General features: G+C 43.3%; 1 protein-coding gene across 1 annotated transcript in view; it reads right to left on the reverse strand.

Annotated features, from left to right (window-relative positions):
* Nucleotides 1–968: 968 nt before the first annotated feature.
* b4galt4 (UDP-Gal:betaGlcNAc beta 1,4- galactosyltransferase, polypeptide 4) overlaps nt 969–23,950 on the reverse strand; it is a 39,724-nt gene continuing 16,742 nt past the window's right edge. Inside the window, exons 3-7 of the mRNA XM_028800497.2 lie at nt 14,316–14,548; nt 13,930–14,117; nt 13,616–13,738; nt 1,746–1,850; nt 969–1,667 (exon numbers count right to left, since the gene is read on the reverse strand). Coding sequence (XP_028656330.1) covers nt 1,523–1,667; nt 1,746–1,850; nt 13,616–13,738; nt 13,930–14,117; nt 14,316–14,548 — 794 coding nt within the window. The 3' untranslated portion in view covers nt 969–1,522. The remainder of the gene's footprint in view (nt 1,668–1,745; nt 1,851–13,615; nt 13,739–13,929; nt 14,118–14,315; nt 14,549–23,950) is intronic.

Raw genomic sequence — 23,950 nt, forward strand, 5'->3', positions numbered from 1 at the left:
GGATTTTGAACCAAATATTGTAAATGATTATTATATTTATGATTATGTTAGTCTGTCCAAATACTTTTGAACCTCTGAAAATAGGGGGACCATGTATAAAAATGGCCATCATTCCTAAACGGCTAATAAAATGTTTTTGGTAAACCCCTTAAATTAAAGTTGAAAGTCTACAGTTCAATCACATGATAACTTTATTTCAAATCCATTGTGGTGTCGTAGAGAGCCAAAATTATGAAAATTGTGTCACTGTCCAAATACTCAAGGACCTGAGTGTATATACTACACATCAGTTACGTCACATATGAATGCACCTCAGTAGTTTTGATTATAACATCCCATGTACAATAATGTCATTCTGTGGGTGACAGACCCAGCCCCTTGCTACAGTAGGCCACTCCAGTCCGCTTCAGAACTGAACATCGTTTTACAAACATGATAGCCGAGTGACAACTAGACTGCATGCAGCAAGTAAGAGAGCAGCCGTACCTGTCACATTACGTTTGACTGCCGAGAACATGAGAGGTCCATGTCTTTCTCTCTTTCTGTCTTATTCACATCGCTGTGAGTGTACAGAAGGCAGAAGACTCCTTTGTCTGCACACCATTGCATGCCGATTGAGACAGCGTGAGAGTACACATATTGCTTTTTCTTATCCTGCTGTAAATGGGACCAGATGAGTGAACAAGCAGCCTGCATTTCACTCTTCCTCACACTCTTTGTGCCACCCTAAGTGTGAGAGAGCGAGAGTGGCCTGTGGAACACATCTTGCTCACTTTTGCACCACCGTACACAACACTGGGTGAACCATAGGAAGAGTTGGTGGGATTCATTTTGCACTGGTGAGAGTAGCCAGTGGGTGCTTCCTTCTTCCTAGCACTGCTGTCTGAACGTGCAAGTACATTGGAAACACTGGGAGACAGATCAATGGGACGAGAGGAAAAAAGAAAAAAATCACCCAGCAAGCTACATTGTTTCAATTTTTGCATTCTTTACCTTCCATTTTATTGTTATGTTCTGTCGCCAATTTGTGTAAAGTTGAGGTTCTACTGTATTGCAAGTTTCAGGATTATCTTATTACTGATGAAAAGTTTGTTAGTTAAAATTAAAAATGACTTGGAAATCTGAGGTGTATTTTAGTTTTTTTTTTTTTTTTTTAAAGAAACATTTCTAAAACAAAAATATCTGAATCAACATCCCAGATCTGGGCAAAATGTCCCAAAACTTCTTAGGTTGTCTTCAGTGACTATAAAGACAGTCACCAGTGCACAAGGCAAGTCTCTGATCCTATATAAATATTATACATTCGTGCATTGTTTGGAAATGGTCCCAGTCTAACAAACTACATGACGTTCAACCTTCTGTATTACAGGCATATCTCAGCCCCCTTGTCTTGTGGTTTCAGGGGTTCAAGTAAGCAGACATCACCACAGAAAGAGTACAATTAAGAACTGAAAGTAAGTTGCTAAAAGGGTTGCATACTAGATGTGCAACCTTTAATCAGACTGTTTCTCCTGCCTAAAAGTTAGTTATGCCACAGGGAAGGGCGGCCAATGTCCACAGTGACGTTGACGTAGAGCTGCTGCTTCTCCACATACAGCTTCTTGTAGGAACACGAGTTCAAGCCATCGGTTTTCCACACTCTAGGTGTTCGGTTCAGGAGGCGCATTCTGCAATGCAAAAAGGAATTTAACAGTTAACCGCTGTTTTGTGGAAAACAAATAGCCTTCAGATATCTTTCAGTTCACCTGTCTTTGTTCACTTCATTGCCTTTGTCTCTTGTGTGGAAAATCATGGTATACCGGGCCACTTCAGGTGGAGGCCGCACAATTTTCATCCTCTGAAGTTCCACCCTAAGTAGGGAAATGAGAAGTTTAAGATACACAGGGCACAAAGAGTGACAGCTGGTTATGTAGAGTAAGGATGTAGGCCATACTGGCATAGTCAAGGAGTATGGACAGAAACTGGGCAGTCCAGATGTATATTAGCCTTGGGAAGAAAGAGCAAGGGGATCGGTTATTTCCGTCACACTGATTAAAATTGCATTTTTCCTTTTCTTCCTTCAAGCTGAAAATCTACATTTTTATTCACGGTTTTTATTGGATGTCTTCAAATTCACATTTTTTCACAATAGCTTACCACATTAACTTTCACTTTAGGTTACAATAGAAACTAAGTAAAAATGAGAAATTTGGGTTTGGTCCGAACATTTGTGCATGGATCAAACTACTGTGTACCAATCCAGAAGCTTCAGTTTGTATTAACAACATTTGTTCAGACTACTTTAAACTAGAATGTGGAACCAGACAAGGATGCCCCTTGTCACCACTGCTATTTGCAATCGCCATTGAACCACTGGCGGTCCACTGTTGAAATGCTGATCAGATAAATTTCTCTATATGCAGATGATATGGTTTTATATATTATCAGACCCAGAAAACACTGTGCCTGCAGTCTTAACAGCACTTGCAGAATTTCAAAAGATTTCTGGTCTCAGAATTAATCTGAATAAAAGTATACTCTTTCCAGTGAATTCTCAAGCATACAATATCATATTGGACACCTTCCCTTTTATCATCACAGATCAGTTTAAATACGTAGGGGTAAACATCACAAGTAAACACAAAGCTCTTTATCAACAAAATTTCGTCGTCTATATGGAAAAAATTAAGCAAGACTTGCATAGACGGTCAACCCTTCATCTCACTCTAGCTGGAAGAATTAATATTGTTAAGATGAATATCCTTCCTAAGCTTTTTTTTATTTCAAAACATTACAATATACACTGCCTGGCCAAAAAAAAAAGTCGCCACCAAAAAAAAAGGTCACACGCTCCAATATTTCGTTGGACCGCCTTTAGCTTTGATTACGGCACACATTCACTGTGGCATTGTTTCAATAAGCTTCTGCAATGTCACAAGATGATTTAGTTCCATCCAGTGTTGCATTAATTTTTCACCAAGATCTTGCATTGATGATGGTAGAATCTGACCGCTGCGCAAAGCCTTCTCCAGCACATCCCAAAGATTCTCAATGGGGTTAAGGTCTGGACTCTGTGGTGGCCAATCCATGTGTGAAAATGATGTCTCATGCTCCCTGAACCACTCTTTCACAATTTGAGCCCGATGAATCCTGGCATTGTCATCTTGGAATATGCCCGTGCCATCAGCGAAGAAAAAATCCATTGATGGAATAACCTGGTCATTCAGTATATTCAGGTAGTCAGCTGACCTCATTCTTGGAGCACATACTGTTGCTGAACCTAGACCTGACCAACTGCAGCAACCCCAGATCATAGCACTGCCCCCACAGGCTTGTACAGTAGGCACTAGGCATGATGGGTGCATCACTTCATCTGCCTCTCTTCTTACCCTGATGCGCCCATCACTCTGGAACAGGGTAAATCTGGACTCATCAGACCACATGACCTTCTTCCATTGCTCCAGAGTCCAATCTTTATGCTCCCTAGCAAATTGAAGCCTTTTTTTTCCGGTTTGCCTCACTGATTAGTGGTTTTCTTACAGCTACACAGCTGTTCAGTCCCAATCCCTTGAGTTCCCTTCGCATTGTGCGTGTGGAAATGCTCTTATTTTCACTATTAAACATAGACCTACTGTTGTTTTTCTTCGATTTGATTTCACCAAACGTTTAAGTGATCGCCGATCACGATCATTCAGGATTTTTTTCCGGCCACATTTCTTTCTTGAAGACGATGGGTCCCCACTATCCTTCCAGTTTTTAATAATGCGTTGGACAGTTCTTAACCCAATTTTAGTAGTTTCTGTAATCTCCTTACATGTTTTCTCTGCTTGATGCATGCCAATGATTTGACCCTTCTCAAACAGACTAACATCTTTTCCACGACCACGAGACGTGTCTTTCGACATGGTTGTTTAAGAAATGAAAAGCAACTCATTACACCAGTTGGGGTTAAATAACTTGTTGCCAGCTGAAAGATAATCGCCCATGCAGTAATTATCCAATAGGAGGCTCGTACCTATTTGCTTAGTTAAATCCAGGTGGCGACTTTTTTTTTGGCCAGACAGTGTACATCAATAAATCATTTTTTAAGCAATTAGATTCAACCATAACCTCATTTATTTGGAACTCAAAACATCCACGTACCCAAAGAGCGACCCTACAAAAACCTAAGACAGAAGGTGGCATGGCTCTTCCTAACTTTCAGTTTTATTACTGGGCAGCAAACATACAAGCTATAAAAACCTGGACACAAATAGATGAACATACACAGGCCTGGTCCGCAATAGAAGTAAAATCCTGCAGTACTTCTTTATATTCCATGCTTTGTGCCCCAATAAATGCAAGGTATCGGCAATATACTAATAACCCAATTGTGCTTCACTCACTCAGAATATGGAACCAATGTAGAAAGCATTTTAAGATGGAGAAGCTTTTATCTGTGGCACCTCTGCAAGAGAACCACCTCTTTCAACCCTCGCAAACATATGCAGTTTTTAATATCTGGAAAAAATTTGGGATTAAATTGCTCAGAGATCTTTATATAGTCAACATCTTTGCATCCTATGAACAATTACATTCCAAATTTAACTTTCCAGCTACACATTTCTTTCACTATCTTCAAATTAGGAACTTTGTTAAACAGAATCTGCCCGATTTTCCTCATCTTGCACCCTCATCCATGCTGGAAAAAATATTGCTCAATTTCAAGGACTTAGACACCATCTCTGAAATATATAAAATTATTTTACAGTTCCTCCCTTTCAAAGATCCAAGAGGACAATGGGAAAAAGATCTCTTAATCAATATATCAGAAAGGGAGTGGAAGGTAGCAATGCAGAGAATTCACTCGAGTTCCATATGCGCAAAGCATAGAATTATTCAACTCAAAATTATATATTGAGCTCATCTGTCTCGCCTAAAACTGTCCAAAATGTTTCCAGGGCAAGATCCAACCTGTGAACGTTGCAATCAAGTCCCAGCCTCACGGGGTCACATGTTTTGGGCCTGCACCAAATTAACATCATTTTGGACAAAACTTTTGAAGTGCCTCTCAGACAGCCTTGGTGTCACAGTTCTTCCTAACCCATTAACAGCTGTGTTTGGTGTTCTTCCAGATGGGTTTAAATTGGAGAAGGACAAACAAACTGTGACTGCATTCACTACACTTTTGGCACGCAGACTTATTTTGCTAAACTGGAAGAATCCTAATGCTCTTCTTTTAAGTCAGTGGGTAACAAATGTTTTATACTATTTGAAATTGGAAAAAATCAAATATTCAGTTAGAGGGTCTGTACAGAATTTTTTAAAACCTGGCAGGATATAATCAATAAAATTGTAGAATAAGCTCTTAAAGCACCGAGGGAGTAATTATCTCCGCATTTTTTTTTCCTGTCTATTCATCTCTACTGGCCTATTAAACTCATCAGTTTAGGTATGTTTACAAGCCTTAAGTTTTACCCGTTGGCCATGCTCTCTCTCACAGGGGTGGGGGTTGACTTGTTTTATAATCCTATTTTTTGTAAAAAATTGATTGATTTGTATGAATGATTACAATAAAATTATAAAAAAAAAAAACTAAGTAAAATTATCTCTTGTAACGTTGCAGTTGACTATAAACCGTTGACCTTCTTCCTTGTTCTAAATATTTGAATTTTAGCGCCCATTCTAGAGGTTAACAACATAATAATTCACTACAATGTAGATAGATAGATGGTGTTTAAAAAGAAATACTGATAGTTTTCCCTGGTAATGATTTCCATAGACAGTGGGGAGTCACTTTCAACCACCACCAATGTGCAGGATCCACCTGGATGAGGGGACAGCAGCCATTCTTGCACTAGTATGTTCACCACACATTAGCTATTAGGAGGTGAAAGGCTGAGAGAGAGAGATAGCCAATAACAGATGGGAGATGGCGAGATTGCGTTGGTTTGGACATGTGCAGAGGAGAGATGCTGGGTATATTGGGAGAAGGATGCTAAGGATAGAGCTGCCAGGGAAGAGGAAGGCGTAAGAGAAGTTTTCTGGATGTGGTGAGAGAAGATATGCAGGTGATGGGTGTGACAGAGCAAGATGCCGAGGACAGAAAGATATGGAAGATGATCCGCTGTGGCAACTACTAACGGGAGAAGAATGACCAGGCTGCAGTGGGCAATGTGGCCTGGCTATCTAGAAACCCTGCCAAGTGATCTTTTATGACCACAGAGAGTCAAGCACTCAGTTTTACATCTCATCTAAAGGACAGTGCCAACATTTAGAGCACAATGTCCCTGTCATTGCAGTAGGGCATTGGGATCTGCACACAAACCACATGGTAAGCAACCACTGACAGCCTCATCAACACCTCTCCCAGCAACAACCCACATTTTTCCTAGATGTTCTCCCATCCAAGTACTGGCTAGGCCCAAACATGCTTAGCTTCAGGCTTTTGGTTGATTGACTTTTGGCATGGGCTTCCTAAACTGTACCAGTGTCATTTTGGAACAGAACGTTCTAAAACCTATTCAGTACAATCCTGAGTTGTGGGGGGTCATGACGCCTATCCTGGCAGCACTAGCTACAAGGCAGGCCCCAGTCCTTCACATGTGAATCTGACAGCACTGGCTTGTCAAGACCATCACTCACATTCAACCAAACAGCTTTAAACTGGCCAATGACATCATACAGGAAGGATGTGATTTCACTGTTTTTTGTGACTAGCTGCTATTCTTGATTAATAAGATGCTCTTCTGTTGGACTTTATAATTTAATAAGGAAGCAAGTGTTATCTGGCACATTTCATGTAGACATTGTAATCTCATCCAATATCCACCTCTCACTCAATGCCCAGTGTCTGCTTTTGGTAAGGGGAGAAGAAATGACAAAGCTGGTTGTGTTGTCAAGGGGGAAAGGGGAGAAGGGGAGGTTGAACACATGCTAAGGAGATGCCATCGGATCATCTGCTGTCTTTCTGCTGCTGTCTCGCTGCCCATCAATCATTTTAAAACCTGTATAGCAGGTATAAAACCTGTGTATCTGAGAGTTACAAATAGTGTTATAACACTATGGCATTTAAAAACCCTACAGCCGTGGAAGCCCAGACATGCTGGAGTAGTATGGTGATCTGCCCAACCCTGAGACTTTCAAATTGCAGCGCTACATTACCTTCCACCATGCAAACTTCTCCACGCTTGGATAGCACCTGGAGAAGACAACAGCCGGAGAACTGAGGGTACCTCAGCTAACAAACAGACAGAGTGAGGATAAGCATCCCAACCACTCTGCTATTGTTCAATGGTGGCTTCCCGGCGGGAATATCTTAATTCAACATAAAGTGGGGGAAAATTAACATTTTTTTCAGTAAATATATTTCCAATGAGACTATTCACATGAAATTCTCACCATTTTTTTTAATTACTCAAGAAATCCACAATTATAAATTCACAACATTGTCTAATAAAGTGGAATAACACAGGATAAAAGTATTGAACACACTAATTTAACAGTCAGTGGAGAAGCCTTTCTTTGTAATGACAGCTTCAAGACAATTCCTGTATGAAGAAACCAATCGTCTGCAGTGCTCAGGTGTGATCTTGACCCATTCTTCTAAAGTGATTGTGTTTAAATCTTGAAGACTCTGAGGTGCCCTCTTTTGAACCCTGATCTTTAGTTCCTTCCACAAATGTTCAATTGGATTTAAGTTGGGTGATTGACTGGGCCATTCTAACATCTTGATTTTCTTTCTCTGAAACCAACTGAGAGTTTTGTTTGTTGTATGTTTTGGATTGTGGTCCTGCTGGAAGGTCCACCCAGCCCTCATCTTCATCGTCCTGGTGGATGGCAGCAGATTCATTTCAAGAATCAATCGGTACATTCATCGTTCCTTCAGTTACATGAAGTCTGTTAGTACCATGAGATGAGAAGCAGTGCCATATCTTCTCCAAACATGGCGTGTCCTATGACAACCAAAAAGTTCAACTTTGATCTTGTCTGGCCAGACTGCATTTCATAGGCTTGTCCAAATGTTGTGTAGTAAACTTTAAATGAGCTTCAACATGCCTTTCCTTCAGTAATGGAGTCTTGCGCGGTTAGCACACATAGAGGCCATGTCGGTGGAGTGTACTGCCTATTGCTTTCTCTGTAATGACTGTACCTGCTGCCTTCAAGTCTTTCTGGAGTTCTTTCCGAGTGGTCCTTCGCTCTTGGGTTAGTCTTCTGACAATCCTTCTGACTCCCTGGTCAGAAATCTTGCGAGGAGTTCTTTTGAGTGACCAGTTGATTGTGGAATGATGTTCCTTCCACTTGCAGATAATGGCCTCAGTGGTGCTTACTGGAAGATTCGGAAGTTTTGAAATACAGTATGTCTATAACCAGTTCCATTGATCTGGTTTGCAACAAGGTCTTGGGAGAGCTCTTTGCTTTTATCGATCATGTTTCTTGTGCGGCACCTTGGTAGCAAAACACCTTTTTATGGCCCATCAATATGTACTAACCCAGCCGATACCAACTTGCACAGATAGGAGGTGGAATTACTTTCTAACTACTTACAGATTTCAGCTGGCTCCTTGCCTTGGTGTACTTCTTTTTCTTAGTGTGTTCAATACTTTTTTCCTGTGTCATCCCACTTTATTACACTTTATTTATGGCCTTTAATGTTGTGAATTCTTTCTATTTGTGGATTTCTTGATTTAATGCCAATGTCTGGTGAGGATTTCATGTGAATAGCCTCATTGGGAAAAAAAATGTTGATGCGTTCAATATTTATTTCCCCCACTGTATTATAAAATGCTGCCATGTTTTTTGTGGTGTTATGGCTATTTTGCCACCAAAGTAACTTTGAGGTTGTACTATAAGCAAAGCAACCTTTTCACAGTATGCTTCCCAATATGGAACTGTGCAGCTAACACTCCCTGTTAGATATAAAAGTTTCCTTAAACAACAAATGCAGGACGCAATTAAAAATAAAAACAACTTTATGGTCAAGGTTGCTTTATTGTCATTGGCAGCTGTGTAAACATACATGGTGAGATGAGACAACGTATCTCCATGAGGGCCAGTGCAGCATATAGCAACATACAAGAAAGTGCAAGGTACGACAGAAACAATACCATACATAGGCGATACAACCTTAAAACAGTAACGTGTGAAAGGGATTTAAACCGTCCAGAATACAGTAATATTGCACTATACAGTAAGTCAGATATTGTATTAAGGCCATTTGCATCATTAAACCACATTGAGTGAGTGGTAAGTATAAAGTTATCAAAGCTCATAACAGGACATAAGTGTGCTTGTTGTAACACTGAACAGAAGATAAAGTCAAAAAAGTGTATTATGATAAACATATAAATCATGAATTGAGGTAGTAGTACACTGGAATGACACTGGTTAGACAGGAACTAGACCTTCTTGTGCATTCAGAATTCTGATGGCCTGTGGTATGAAACTGTTACTCAGTCTTGCAGAACCAGAGTGGAAACTTTGATACTGTTTGCCAGTCGGTAGAAGAGAGCGGAGTCCGTGTAACAGGTGGGAATGGTCTTTCACAATGTTACTGGCTCTGTTATAGCAGTGGGTTTGGTAAATGTCTTTCAGGGGAGGTAGAGGTGAACTGATAACCTTCTCAGCTACTTTCACTATCCGCTGTAGTGTGTTGCAATCCAAACCAGACAGTGATGCAACTAGACAGCAGACTTCCAATGGTACTCCTATAAAATGTGGCGAGGATCAATGGGGGGTGGCTCATTCCTTTCGGTCATCACAAAACATAGCGACGCTGCCCTGCTCTCTTGGTTATGGAGGCGGAGTTGAGGGACCAAGAAGGGTCATCCGTGATGTGGACTCCCAGGCACTTGCTATTTTTGATCTTCTCAACAACAGCACTGTTGATGGTGAGAGGTGCATGAGCAGTGCTGGATTTCTTGGAAGTCTATTATTATCTCTTTTGTCTTTTCAACATTAAGAGAGAGATTGATGTATTTGACCAGGCAGCCACTCTATGCACCTTCTCCTTGTATACTGAGACATCATTGTTCATAGTGAAACCTCCCACCATCATGTCTTCTGCAAACTTGATGATCTGGTTTGAACTGAACTCTGCAGAGAAGTCATGTGTCAGCAGTGTAAAGGGCAAAGGGCTAATGACGCAGCCCTGTGGTATTCCTATGCTCAGTGTGATGGTTCTGGGGATGTTGATGCTGATGCAGTCTCACAGAGACCCTAATGTCAGGAAGGTGTTGAGGCCCAGCCAGCTGAGTTTGGTGAACAGTCTCTGTGGAATGGTGTTGAATGCTGAACTGAAGGCAATGAATAGCATCCTTACATGAGAATCCCTCTTGTCCAGGTAAGTCAGTGACAAATGAAGTGCAGTGATTATGGCATCGGTGATAGACTGGTTGGGGCGGTAAGCAAAATGAAAGGGGCCAGTGAGCAGGGGAGGGGGGCTTTGATGTGGCTCATGACTAGCCTCTTGAAGCACTTCATGATGACTGATGTAAGTGCCATGGGTGGTAGTAATTCAGGCAAGTTAGATGATTTCTTTAGAACTAGGATGATTGTGAGGGTCTTAAAACACACTGACACAGGGAGATGTTAAATACATCAGTGAGAACGTCAGCCAGCTGGTCCACACACTCCTTGAGCACCCGTCCTGGTACTGTATGTTGTCAGGACCAGAAGCTTTGTGTAGGTTTACTCTCATTAGAGCTTGCCTCACTGTGGCTGTGGTCAGACATACTACCTGCTCATGTGGGAGAGGGGTGGATTTCTTTGTGGGCTCGCTATTGAGAGCATCAAACCGTGTAACGAAGGTATTATTCAACATGTCAGGGAGGGTGGCATCACTGTTTCAGAGAGAAGGTACCAATTTATAGTCTGCGATGACCTGAATGCCCCTCCACATGCTCTGAGCACAACTGATGTTCTAAAAGTGCCCTTGGATTTTTTTGAGAATATGCATAGTTTTGTTTACTTAATTGCCCTAGCCAGATTGACTTTTGCAGCTTTGAGGGTAGCCTCATCTCCAGATCTGAAGGCAGTATCCTGAACTTTCAGAATCCGCCAGACCTCTGCAGACATCCAGGGTTTCTGGTTGGCTCTTATAGTTACCCTCTTGGAGAAGGTAACATCCTCCGTCCATTTGCTAATACAGATAGTTGTCAACTGACGACCACGTTCTGTTCTGACAAACTAGTCGTGAGTCTATCTAGATGTAAGATGGACCAGTATATGTATTCAAACCTGACTGTATGTACAGTACTGTATAATAAGTCCTTTAAGCCATATTGTTTGTTTTATATCCTTTATTTAATCATCATTCTTAGCACATCAGTTTTTATAAATTATTTTTTCCTTTTACTATTTTGTTTTGTTATTACTGTTGCTCACGAGTGCCAAAAGTTTAACAGCTTCACAAATCCTTTCTTTATCTGTGTTATGTTACGTTATATTTGTGAGTCTCTCCCAGCGTTCATTGTGTTGACTGTGAGAGGAGGAGTTGAACCGGAAGAGTTTCAGCACTCATGTTTTTTGTTTTAACATTTCAGCCTGTGTAACGGTCGGCCGGGTCCCATGCCCAGCCGGGATGCACCTGCTGCATATGTTCCGGGGGAGCAGCCATGGGCTCCTTAGTACCTCCCCCGGGACGCTTGGTGGCAGCCTCCCTGGGTGACGTTGGTGCCTCAGTTTCCCGCAGGGCTCCATGGGAGATGGAGTTCTCCACAACCCTGTGGGGATCTGGGGTGGCCGCCAGGGAGTGCTGCATGGATCCCGGAGCCTTTGTGAACACCTCTACAGCCCCACCCAGAGGTGCAATTAGCAACAGGGGACACTTGCGGGTGGGCTATAAAAAGGGCCAGCATCCACCACTCAGGAGCCAGAATCAGGAGGAAGAGGACGAGGTTGCCTGGGAGGAGTGGTGGTGCCAGAGGAGAAGTGTTTTGTGTGATTTTAGTGTTTTTTGGGAATGTGTTGTGGCTGGAGGGATTACAGGGAAGACGTGCCCTCCAGCTGAAGAAAAAATAAAGTGCTTGTGTGTTTTAACACGTGCCTCTGCGTAAGTCTGTGTCGGGTCAGGGGCTATATAGCACCTTTTACACCTGTTAATAATAAACATTAAAAGATAAAGGAGTTCTGTGTGATTTCACTTTCCTTTCGTGGCAGTTTACACAAACCGGAACATCATGAGTTTCAGAGGTTAACCAGGATTCAAAGCCAGAGAACAGTAGTACAGCACGTGCGGTGAACATCAGTTACAATGGGATAACGGATAGGCACAAGTGATCATATTCACTTTCCTTCAACCCAACATTCAGCTTTATCACCTTCATTTTTGTGTCAAGATCAATTGCCTTTTTTCTTGTAATTCTAAGGCAGATGTAACTGAACATAGTCAAATCTACTGCAGGTAATACAATAAGATTGAGATTAATGAGTCATGGCATATGCAGCTGGCGTGGCGAAAAATGTTGTTTGTCTGTGAGATGTGGTAGGGTAGTAAGTCGAATGGCCATAAGACACCTAGGTCGTAAGTCGAAGAATACCTGTATATCCTGCTGTGTACTCCTCCACATCAATGCAGCCCTCTGGAGTGGCAGCCTCTCTAAACTATGACCAGTCTGTGTACTCAAAACAGTCCAGGGTGTGTCCTGAGGGGGCTGTCTCAGCACTTCAGATGTCTCTCTGGACTGGTTTAGTGTGTTTGAGCAGAGAACTATAGGCTGGGATCATTTTCACAGGGATTTGGTCGGAGTTACTGAAGTGGGGATGGGGCTTGGCTCGGTAAGCATCTTTAATGCTGGTGTAAACATGGTCTAAACAGTTATCACCCCTGCTGTAAACACCACCATAGCAGAACTGTATCTAGAGACTACTGTAACATTAGTACACCACTCATTGTTGATGTAAATGCACACCTCAATTCTTACCACACCTCGCTTTGTCTCTGTCCATGCAGAACAAAGAGCAGCCGGCCAGCTGCACCGCTGAGCCCACAATGCCTTTTGCAACCAAGTTTCAGTAAAAATCAAAGCACAACAGTCCTTCATGTCCCTTTAAATAATCCATTTTATTGTGCAAAGAACACGTATTTACTAGTAGAAGCAATTGGAGAGCGGGTCTTGCTGGATTTACTTTTAGCTTAGTATAAAAGTATGCCCCCTTTCTGTGCTTTCGGGTTAGGTTACACCATTTTCGGGCAAACTTCCACAGACAAGTAGTCCCACGCTGCTCCAAGGTCCTGTGCCCCACTCTGCAAAGTAAGTGGAACTCCCACATGGTTTTCAGGACTGTTGTGTCCAGTGTTGCTTTGTTCTGTTTTCAGTATTGTAGAAGAGGTTTACGATCATACACGCAGGCATGTATGATACCAGAACACTCAGGCAATGAAATATCAGTAGAACACAGACAATAACACAAAACATTTACAACCAATGTCGAGTTGCACAGAAAGGCTGCCGTGCAGACATCCACAACCTTCTTTGACTGAATGTGGTGTTAAACGTATTAGTACAGTTGATATAATAAGCACACTTTAAAATAATACCGAAGCCTTTACCAACCAAAATAACTATGCCACTATTCCTCTCATTTCTGCTTTGAAACCAGAATTTCTACTTTAGAAAGTAGGTTCAAAAACTAATTAAAAAAAAAAAACACTTACCTTATCCTGAGGTCATCGTCTTCTGCACCCCAGCCCCAGTATGTATTGGAAAATCCATTCACTTTTAAAAATTGCTCCCTTGTCATTGCAGTAACGCCCCCAAAGTATCCTTTATACCGCAACCTGTTTAGAAAAATAAATTCTTTACCTAAAATGCTAGTTAAGTAAACTAAAGCTCCATAAATAAGGAGCTCTGACTATAACAGTCTCTGCTGACATCAGCAGATGACTGAATTAGTCTGTTTTAGGAGCCTGTTCAGCTTATGTTAACTCTGCCCACAGACAGGCTCATGAGGTCTTGGCTCTGGACTTGCCTATATCCTGTAGCATTCCTCCCCACCACCAGATGCTTGGGCTGGCGGTCACACTGGTACAGGTTGTAGTCATTTTCAGGCACCAGATCAACATCATGGAAAATAAAGCAGTCCCACGCAAAATCCTTCAAAGCCTCCAGGTAGCCTACATTAAGTAGCTTGGCTCGGTTGAAAGTGACATGACCAGCCTGGAACAAAACAAAAACATTGAAGTAAGAAGGGATCCTAATAGTCTGTTCTAATATTCAGAACCAGTCTTGGTTAGCAGATAACCCAAACAGAGATTAACATCTAAACCAATATTTAAAAATAAATAAATAAATAAAACGCCCACCACAAGACATACTTACAATTTCCCGAACAACATATTCCCCTTCAGAAATTACCTGGTGGATAACATATATGCCATAGTGCAGTTGCTGCCGTTGCAAGAAAGGGTGCAAATTCTGCAGCAGGTAGAGAAGATGCTTTTCTCTGTTCCGGTGTGGGATGAGAATAGCCACACTCTGCAAAGGGCAGCACTCCTTTGGTTGGTATATCCCATTTGATACCTCTGGGTTTTCAGTCTCCACATCATGCAGAGTCAATGACGGCCTGAAAGACAGGGCAATAGGTCCCCCTGGAAATATAAACACACAAAAGTGTAGATTGAAGAAACAAACATGTCAAGTGCTTGCACAAATACATTATGGGATAGCATCAGAGAAAATGCTTGCATACACTAACAGTATAAAAAAGCCAAAAAATGGTAGAGGACTAATAGGCTCACTGCCACAGTAGGCTTCACTACTAGTCTAATACACTTGACAAGGATTGTAGGGTTAGGGTTAGTTGTCCTGGGACTGCACCTACTTTTGTACTCTACTGAATACTAGTGCAGTGAAAAAAAAACAAAAAAAGTGGCACAGCTACTGTGCCCCCAATGCCCTCCCCACCATCACCAAATACCCAAGCCATCAATTCACAAGAAAACCTATCAGCTGACTATCTACACTCAGGAAAAATATAACCCTTACTTGTTATAGAGCCGACACCATTTACATTTAGTTTCTCATTTGCCATGGGCCTTCAAGGCTGGTGTCACATTGCACAACTTCAAGGTCAAGAGTATGTCACACTTGATGACTACAGGTGGTGGATCTCACTGCTCTGAGGATGTCAGATTACAGAACTAGAAATAGCAGGGATGACAAGTGGCATGTCTGCCCCACAACTTCTCAGCACTGTTTCAGATTTCCTATTGCTCCTTGAAAGCATAACAAGATTTGGGATGCTCCGATCAAGTGTTTTTTTGTTTTTTTTTTGTTTTTGGTTTTTTTTTTAAAAAGGCCAATATAGATTTTCTTTCCCTTTATCCTTTTAAAATATTTTTACGCTAATCTCCTGAATAACCAGATAAACAGAAGTTTTGTGTCTTAAAGTGTATTTTTATAATTAAACTATAGGCCACAGGTGGTAAATGTTCATTTTTATTAAGCTTATTGTTCAGTGATCATAAAAATACCAAAATAAATAAAACTTCCATAAAATGCATATTTTAATAAAATATGTACAAAAATAATTATCCATAATACATATGGCATAAATGAAAATAAAATGCTTTTCGTAATTACAAACTGTCATATTGTTTATTTTTTCTGTAATATTCATACAGTGGAACCTCAATTCACGAACGTCTCGGCACACGTACAACTCGGTTTACGACCAAACCATTCACCAAACTTTTGCCTCGGTTCACGACCACACACTCGGTATATGAACAAGCCAGTTTCCCTTTCGGTTTGTGCGCGCCGATGATTTCCACACCTGTTGCATTGTTCTCGGTCAGACGTGCGTGCTTTCGCTGTGAACTCTTTGTGCTCTATTTCATTTCCCTTCCGGTTCGTGCGCGCCGATTACTGTATTTAAGCACGTGTTCAGCCTCTCCCTGTTCATTGTTCTCAGTCAGATGTGTGTGCTTTACCTGTGAACTCTTTGTGCTCTACAGTATTTTGTGTGCTTTTGCAGTTAACCATGGCTTCTAAGCAAGTGAAGAGTGGTGAGAAGAAAGTGTTGCAATGTTACTTTTCTCTTTTTTTCAAATGTTTATTTTTTCCCCTGTGCTTAAAACTCATTTAAAAAAGAATGTTTACAGTGATCGGGTTGTAATGCTATTAGCGTGAACTCCTGCAATGTTACTGCCTTGGTGGGCTTTTAAATAAAGTTCGGATTTGTTCAAATGTTCCTTTTTTCCCCCCTGTGCTTAAAACTCATTTAAAAAGAGTGTTTACAGCGATCAGGTTGTAATGCTATTAGCGTGAACTCCTGCAATGTTACTGTCTTGGTTGGCTTTTAAATAAAGTTTGGATTTGTTCAAATGTTCCTTTTTTTTTCCCCTGTGCTTAAAACTCATTTAAAAAAAAGTGTTTATACAGCGATCGGGTTGTAAGGCTATAGCGCGAACTGCTGCAATGTTACAGAGATATATATATATATATATATATATATATATATATATATATATATATATATATATATATATATATATATATATATATATATATATATATATATTCACGGCATTCGTAGTCTGTGTCACAATCGGATTGTATGGGTGGTTACCTACCAGGTAACGCTTGTGGTTGGCCAGCAAGTCTGCTAACATCCGCCACGGTGCCCTTAGTTGTGAGAAGCAGATCATAGAATGGTTGAAATAGTTTACTGTCAAATAATGCAAAGAGTACGCGACACGTGTTTCGCCCTAATTCTGGGCTCATCAGGCATACACACTATACTGCACTCCCTCTCGGGAATCAAACCTTGGACATCAGCGCCAGAGGCGATGCCCCTAACGTTGCGCCACGGCGTGTGGTTCGTTTATTTGACAGCATGTAGATCGGGGTAATTACATTCACGGCATTCGTAGTCTGTGTCACAAACTGATTGTATGGGTGGTTACCTACCAGGTAAATTAGGGCGAAACACGTGTGGGTGTTGGAGTCACGTGATCATCTCCCCTCCCATTCACCTCATTTCATTCACTTCATTTCGCTCCGAGCTGAGCTCCGCAGCTGGCGCGGTTTTGCCGTTCTTTTCCCTTAGTGTTTAAAGTCCTTTCTCCTTTACTGATTTACTGTTTAGTAGACGCGCTACTTACTGAATAGTATTTTTTCCTTTAGTGTTTCCACTTAGTGTTTCTTAGTGTTTAGTAGATGCGGTGTGCGAAAGGAGAGTTGGGATCCGAGAGACTGTCTTTGTGTGTTTGTGGAGGGATGGAGAGTTAAGGGGGGTGGGGGAGTCACGTGATCATCTCCCCTCCCATTCACCTCATTTCATTCACTTCATTTCGAGCTGAGCTCCGCAGCTGACGCGGTCTTGCCATTCTTGATTTGCTTTTCACATGGCCAACTATACGTTGCATGCTCAAGAGTAAGCTCAGCGCACAGCTTGGTCATATTACAACCGGAGGGGCGAACTGACAACATGTATACAAAGAGATCCCTAACAAATAAATTATTGGTATATTTTCCCTCGGTTTATTATTTAAAATTTTAAAGCAGTACTTCGCCGCTACGAAGCGCGGGTATTTTGTATAATATATATATATATATATATATATATATATATATATATATACATACACATACATACACACACATACACATATATATTATATATACACACACACACACACACACATATATACATACACATATACATATATATACTAATAAAAGGCAAAATCCTCACTGACTCACTCATCACTAACTCTCACTAACTCTCCAACTTCCCGTGCAGGTAGAAGGCTGAAATTTGGCAGGCTCATTCCTTACAGCTTACTTACAAAAGTTAAGCAGGTTTCATTTCGAAATTCTACACGTAACGGTCATAACAGTCGACAACGTCCGCCATGTTAAACATTCTTATTTATGGCCCCATCTGCATGAAATTTGGTACGCGGGTTCCCAACGCTAACTGAATCCTACTTACGTACATATATACGTCCATAGCCTGCAGCTCGGTCCACACTCTGAATCCTCCAGGCACTCCTGAGCATAATCTAATTTTGAAGGTTGGGGCACCAATAATGTTACTGAGAAACTTTCAGCCAACGAAACTTTGTAATGGCACGAGACTTCAGGTCACATGCTTGCAAAAGAACCTAATTGAGGCAACTATTTTTACTGGCGGTAGCTCAGGGGAGAGAGTTTTTATTCCTCGTATCCTTGTTATACCCTCTCATCTCCCATTTCAATTCAAACACCTCCAATTTCCAGTAAGGCTCTGCTTCGCAATGACAATTAATAAGTCTCAGGGACAGACCCTACATAAGGTTGGCATTGATTTGAGGCAAGATTGCTTTTCACATGGCCAACTATACGTTGCATGCTCAAGAGTAAGCTCAGCGCACAGCTTGGACATATTACAACCGGAGGGGCGAACTGACAACGTGGTATAGAAAGAGATCCTTAACAAATAATTATTGGTACATTTTCCCTCAGTTTATTATTTAACCCCTCCTCGAACCGCCACCTTATCATGGTGGAGGGGTTTGCGTGTCCCAATGATCCTAGGAGCTCTGTTGTCCAGGGCTTTATGCCCCTGGTAGGGCCACCCAAGGCAAACTGGTCCTAGGTGAGGGATGAGACAAAGTGCGGTTCAACAAAACTTCCATAATGAATACAAAATTTGGACAGCGTTTTCCCTCGCCCGGAAGCGGGTCACTGGGGCCCCCCTCTGGAGCCAGGCCTGGAGGTGGGGCTCGATGGCGAGCGCCTGGTGGTCGGGCTTACACCCATGGGGCTCGGCCGGGCACAGCTCAAAGAGGCAACGTGGGTCCCCTTCCCATGGGCTCACCACCTATGGGAGGGGCCAAGGAGGTCGGGTGCAGTGTGAGTTGGGTGGTGGCCAAAGGCGGGGACCTTGGCGGTCCGATCCTTGGCTACAGAAGCTGGCTCTTGGGACGTGGAATGTCACCTCTCTGAAGGGGAAGGAGCCGGAGCTAGTGCGCGAGGTTGAGAGATTCCGGCTAGATATAGTCGGGCTCACCTCGATGCACAGCTTGGACTCTGGAACCAATCTCCTTGAGAGGGGCTGGACTCTCTACCACTCTGGAGTTGCCCCCGGTGAGATGCGCCGAGCGGGTGTGGGCATACTTATTGCCCCCCGACTTGGAGCCTGTACATTGGGGTTTACCCCGGTGGACGAGAGGGTAGCCTCCCTCCGCCTTCGGGTGGGGGGACGGATCCTAACTGTTGTTTGTGCATATGCACCGAACAGCAGTTTGGAGTACCCACCCTTTTTGGAGTCACTGGAGGGGGTGCTGGAGGGCATACCTTCTGGTGACTCCCTCGTTCTGCTGGGAGACTTCAATGCTCACATGGGCAATGACAGTGAGACCTGGAAGGGTGTGATTGGGAGGAATGGCCCCCCCGATCTGAACCCGAGTGGTGTTTTGTTATTGGACTTCTGTGCTCGACACGGATTGTCCATAACAAACACCATGTTCAAGCATAGGGGTGTTCATATGTGCACTTGGCACCAGGACACCCTAGGCCTCAGTTCGATGATCGACTTTGTGGTCTTGTCGTCGGACTTGCAGCCACATGTCTTGGACACTCGGGTGAAGAGAGGGGCGGAGCTGTCAACTGATCACCACCTGGTGGTGAGTTGGCTCCGATGGTGGGGGAGGATGCCGGTCAGGCCTGGTAGACCCAAACGTGTTGTGAGGGTCTGCTGGGAACGTCTGGCAGAGTCCCCTGTCAGAAGTAGCTTCAACTCCCACCTCCGGCAGAACTTCGACCACGTCCCGAGGGAGGTGGGGGACATTGAGTCCGAATGGGCCATGTTCCGTGCCTCAATTGTTGAGGCGGCTGACTGGAGCTGTGGCCGTAAGGTAGTCGGTGCCTGCCGTTGCGGCAATCCCCGAACCCGTTGGTGGACACCGGCGGTGAGGGATGCTGTCAAGCTGAAGAAGGAGTCCTACCGGTCCCTTTTGTTCTGTGGGACTCTGGAGGCAGCTGATAGGTACCGGCAGGCCAAGCGGAATGCGGCTTCGGTGGTTGCTGAGGCAAAAACTCGGGCATGGGAGGAGTTTGGGGAGGCCATGGAGAACGACTTTCGGACGGCTTCGAGGAGATTCTGGTTCACCGTCTGGCATCTCAGGAGGGGGAAACAGTGCAGTGTCAACACTGTGTATGGTGGGGATGGTGCGGTGCTGACCTCGACTCGGGACGTTGTGGGTTGGTGGGGGGGAGTACTTCTAAGACCTCCTCAATCCCATTAACATGCCTTCCAATGAGGAAGCAGAGCCTGGGGACTCAGAGGTGGGCTCCCCCATCTCTGGGACTGAGGTCACAGAGATGGTCAAAAAACTCCTTGGTGGCAGGGCCCCGGGGGTGGATGAGATACGCCCGGAGTTACTCAAGGCTCTGGATGTTGTAGGGCTGTCTTGGTTGACACATCTCTGCAACATCGCATGGACATCAGGGACAGTGCCTCTGGATTGGCAGACCGGGGTAGTGGTCCCCCTCTTTAAGAAGGGGGACCGGAGGGTGTGTTCCAACTACAGAGGAATCACACTCCTCAACCTCCCTGGAAAAGTCTATTCGGGGGTTCTGGTGAGGAGGGTCCGTCGGATAGTCGGAACAGTGGACCAGCTCTACACCCTTAGTAGGGTCCTGGAGGGTGCATGGGAGTTCGCCCAACCAGTCTACATGTGTTTTGTGGACTTGGAAAAGGCGTTCGACCGTGTCCCTCGGGGAATCCTGTGGGGGGTGCTCTGAGAGTATGGGGTACTAGACCCCCTGATAAGAGCTGTTCAGTCCCTGTACTATCAGTGTCGAAGCTTGGTCCGCATTGCCAGCAGTAAGTCGAACCTGTTTCCGTTGGACTCCGCCAGGGCTGCCCTTTGTCACCGATTCTGTTCATAACTTTTATTGACAGAATTTCTAGGCGCAGCCAGGGTGTTGAGGGGGTCCGGCTTGGTGGACTCAGGATTGGGTCACTGCTTTTTGCAGTTGATGTTGTCCTGTTTGCTTCATCAGGCCGTGATCTTCAGCTCTCTCTGGATCGGTTCGCAGCGGCTGGGATGGGAATCAGCACCTCCAAATCCGAGACCATGGTCCTCAGCCGGAAAAGGGTGGAGTGCCCTCTCAGGGTTGGGAGCGAGATCCTGCCCCATGTGGAGGAGTTCAAGTATCTCGGGGTCTTGTTCACGAGTGAGTGAAGAATGGAGCGTGAGATCGACAGGCGGATCGGGGTGGCGTCCGCAGTGATGCGGACTCTGCATCGGTCTGTCGTGGTGAAAAAGGAGCCAAGCCATAAGCTCTCAATTTACCAGTCGATCTATGTTCCTACCCTCACCTATGGTCATGAGCTATTGGTAGTGACCGAAAGAACGAGATCGCGAATACCAGTGGCTGAAATGAGTTTTCTCCGCAGGGTGTCTGGGCTCTCCCTTAAACATAGGGTAAGAAGCTCAGTCATCCGGGAGGGGCTCAGAGTAGAGCCGCTGCTCCTCCGCATTGAGAGGAGTCAGATGAGGTGGCTCGGGCATCTGATCAGGACGCCTCCTGGACGCCTCCCTGGTGAAGTGTTCCGGGCACGTCCAACCGGGAGGAGGCCCCGGGGAAGACCCAGGACACGCTGGAGGGACTATGTCTCCCGGCTGGCCAAGGAACGCCTCGGGATTCTCCCGGAAGAGCTAGAAGAAGTGGCCGGGGAGAGGGAAGTCTGGGCATCTCTGTTCAAGCTGCTGCCCCCGCGACCCGACCTCGGATAAGCAGAAGAGGATGGATGGATGGATGGATGGATTTATTATTTAAAATTTGAAAGCAGTACTTTGCCGCTGCAAAGCGCGGGTATTTTGCTAGTTAACTATATTTGTGCTTAAAAATCTTTAAAAAAATATATTTTCATACAGTTCGTATGGTCTGGAACGGATTAATTGTATTTACATACAATCCTATGGGGGAAAATTGCTTCGGTTCACGACCAAATCGGTTTATGACCAGAGGTTTGGAATGAATTATGGTCGTGAACCAAGGTTCCACTGTATATGAAAAAGGCTTAATGAAAAAGTAGTTCAAATGTTCATAAGTTGTTTATCAAGAAAACACAAGACTAACATCCTTAAAACAGGTTTATAAGTAAAAGATGCATTTGGCTGTTAAGCTAACAAGCCTAATGTTTACTAAGCAGCAATTTCAAATTTTCTTTATCTTTTCCTTTTTTAACTAAAAATGTAAGCTGCCTCACCTAAAATAAGTTTTCTGTCCAAACTCAAACAGTGTCTGTTTTAATTTAAAGGACAAAATATATAGGTCTGAATTAATTAAATTACCCTTTCTTGCCATTTGTCTAATTGCCCACGATGTCCCCTCTGATTCCGTTTTCTCAGTTTATTGCTCCACTTTCTTTAACGTCAAGTAAATGTAAAACAAGCCTCAACTTGCTGCTCTTTGTTTACACTGCAGGAAGTTTGCTGCCAAAAAAAAAAAAAACACATGCCGCTGGCTCTACTACCATAATATCTTGTATGAAGGAGCACTGCAACTAAATAAGGCAGGGGCTGAAAAGATCGATTTTTGTGACTAAGTATTTTTTAGTGAAAATCACCAATTTAGATCAGCAGCCAATCGATTGAAGCATCCCTACTTGACACATTTAGGTAACCAATCAACATGAAGATTTTTGGGTTGGCTCTAAAGTCTCACACGGCTCTCCTTGGTTTGCAAAGTCCACTACACCCATTTTCCTTCATTTATTAAGGCCATCACCACTCTACCCTGTTCTTCTTTTTCTTGTAGATTTCATTAAGGTCTTATTGTTTGGTTGGTACTGTGTATAATGTACTTGTGGCTGAGCATTCATTGGCTATCACACACACACACACACACACACACACACACACACACACACACACACACACGCACACACGCACACACATCACATTGTACTTCTGGCTGAGCTTTCATTGGTTGTTTCCCATACACAGGAGCCTGTCCCTATGTTGCAAATCAGAATGATTGAATCGCCAGAGGTGTGGCCTCAATCGTATACATTATATTCCCAGCTGAGCACTCATTGGTTGTCAACATTTGTCCGCACAGTAATCCACCTCAGTGACTTAAGACAGCATCAAACCTGTGGCTTGTCGCTGACCCCTATGCCCGAGTCCCTGGCAATGTCACACTACATGACTGTCAGAGATGCACATCACATACTGTAGTGTGACAGAAGCGTGAAGTGTGATTTGAGTTTACGTCTGCACAACGAATTGCTTATTGATGCTATTTCTACTTCCATGTGCTGTGCAATGCAAAGCTACAAAGGAGAAGATCATGAAAGCGGAGTGGAAGTCCTGCCTTTACGTTAGAATTCATAATCCCATGCACATCGGAGCTTATTTGACTGTTCACTAGCATTATCAATTTATAAAAGGATTTTGCTTGAGATGAAACACAACCTCTCTTTAATGCAGCATTCATTATTCAAAAACCACATCTGTACAGAAGTTCTCTCTCAGTGTGCTTTGTAGCACTGATCAAAATTTAATCACGTCTGAGGATTCTCCCAATCCATGTGGCTAAGTAATGGTCAGACATCTCTCCAAACCAACTCTATTGTTGATTACATCTGCTAAGCATTGCAGTATTTTTCTGTGACACGTCATCAAGAAACTCAGGAAAAGTATCAAGGATGTGTTTTTGTGCCTGTGCCATGTATTTGTATGGGATTCTGAGAGTCCATATTAATGTTTACTAAATGCCATCTGTGTTAACTCAGACAGTAATAAAATGCACTGCTTTCAGCGTGTTGTATTTTGCAATGAAAAAGGTGCTGCAAGCATTATGAAGTGTATACTGTACCAACAGGAGGGACTTAGCAAAACGCAGGCACTGCAAATCCGAGATAAGTTTATGCATATAGCGCTTTTCTCAGTACTCAAAGTGCTTCACAAAAATGTAAAGGCACAATACAGTCAGAAGAGCTGGTAAACTTCAATAAGAAACACTGGATATGAGATAGCATCAAAGCA

Source organism: Erpetoichthys calabaricus, chromosome 4 (genome assembly GCF_900747795.2).
Source record: "Erpetoichthys calabaricus chromosome 4, fErpCal1.3, whole genome shotgun sequence".
Lineage (NCBI taxonomy): Eukaryota > Metazoa > Chordata > Cladistia > Polypteriformes > Polypteridae > Erpetoichthys > Erpetoichthys calabaricus.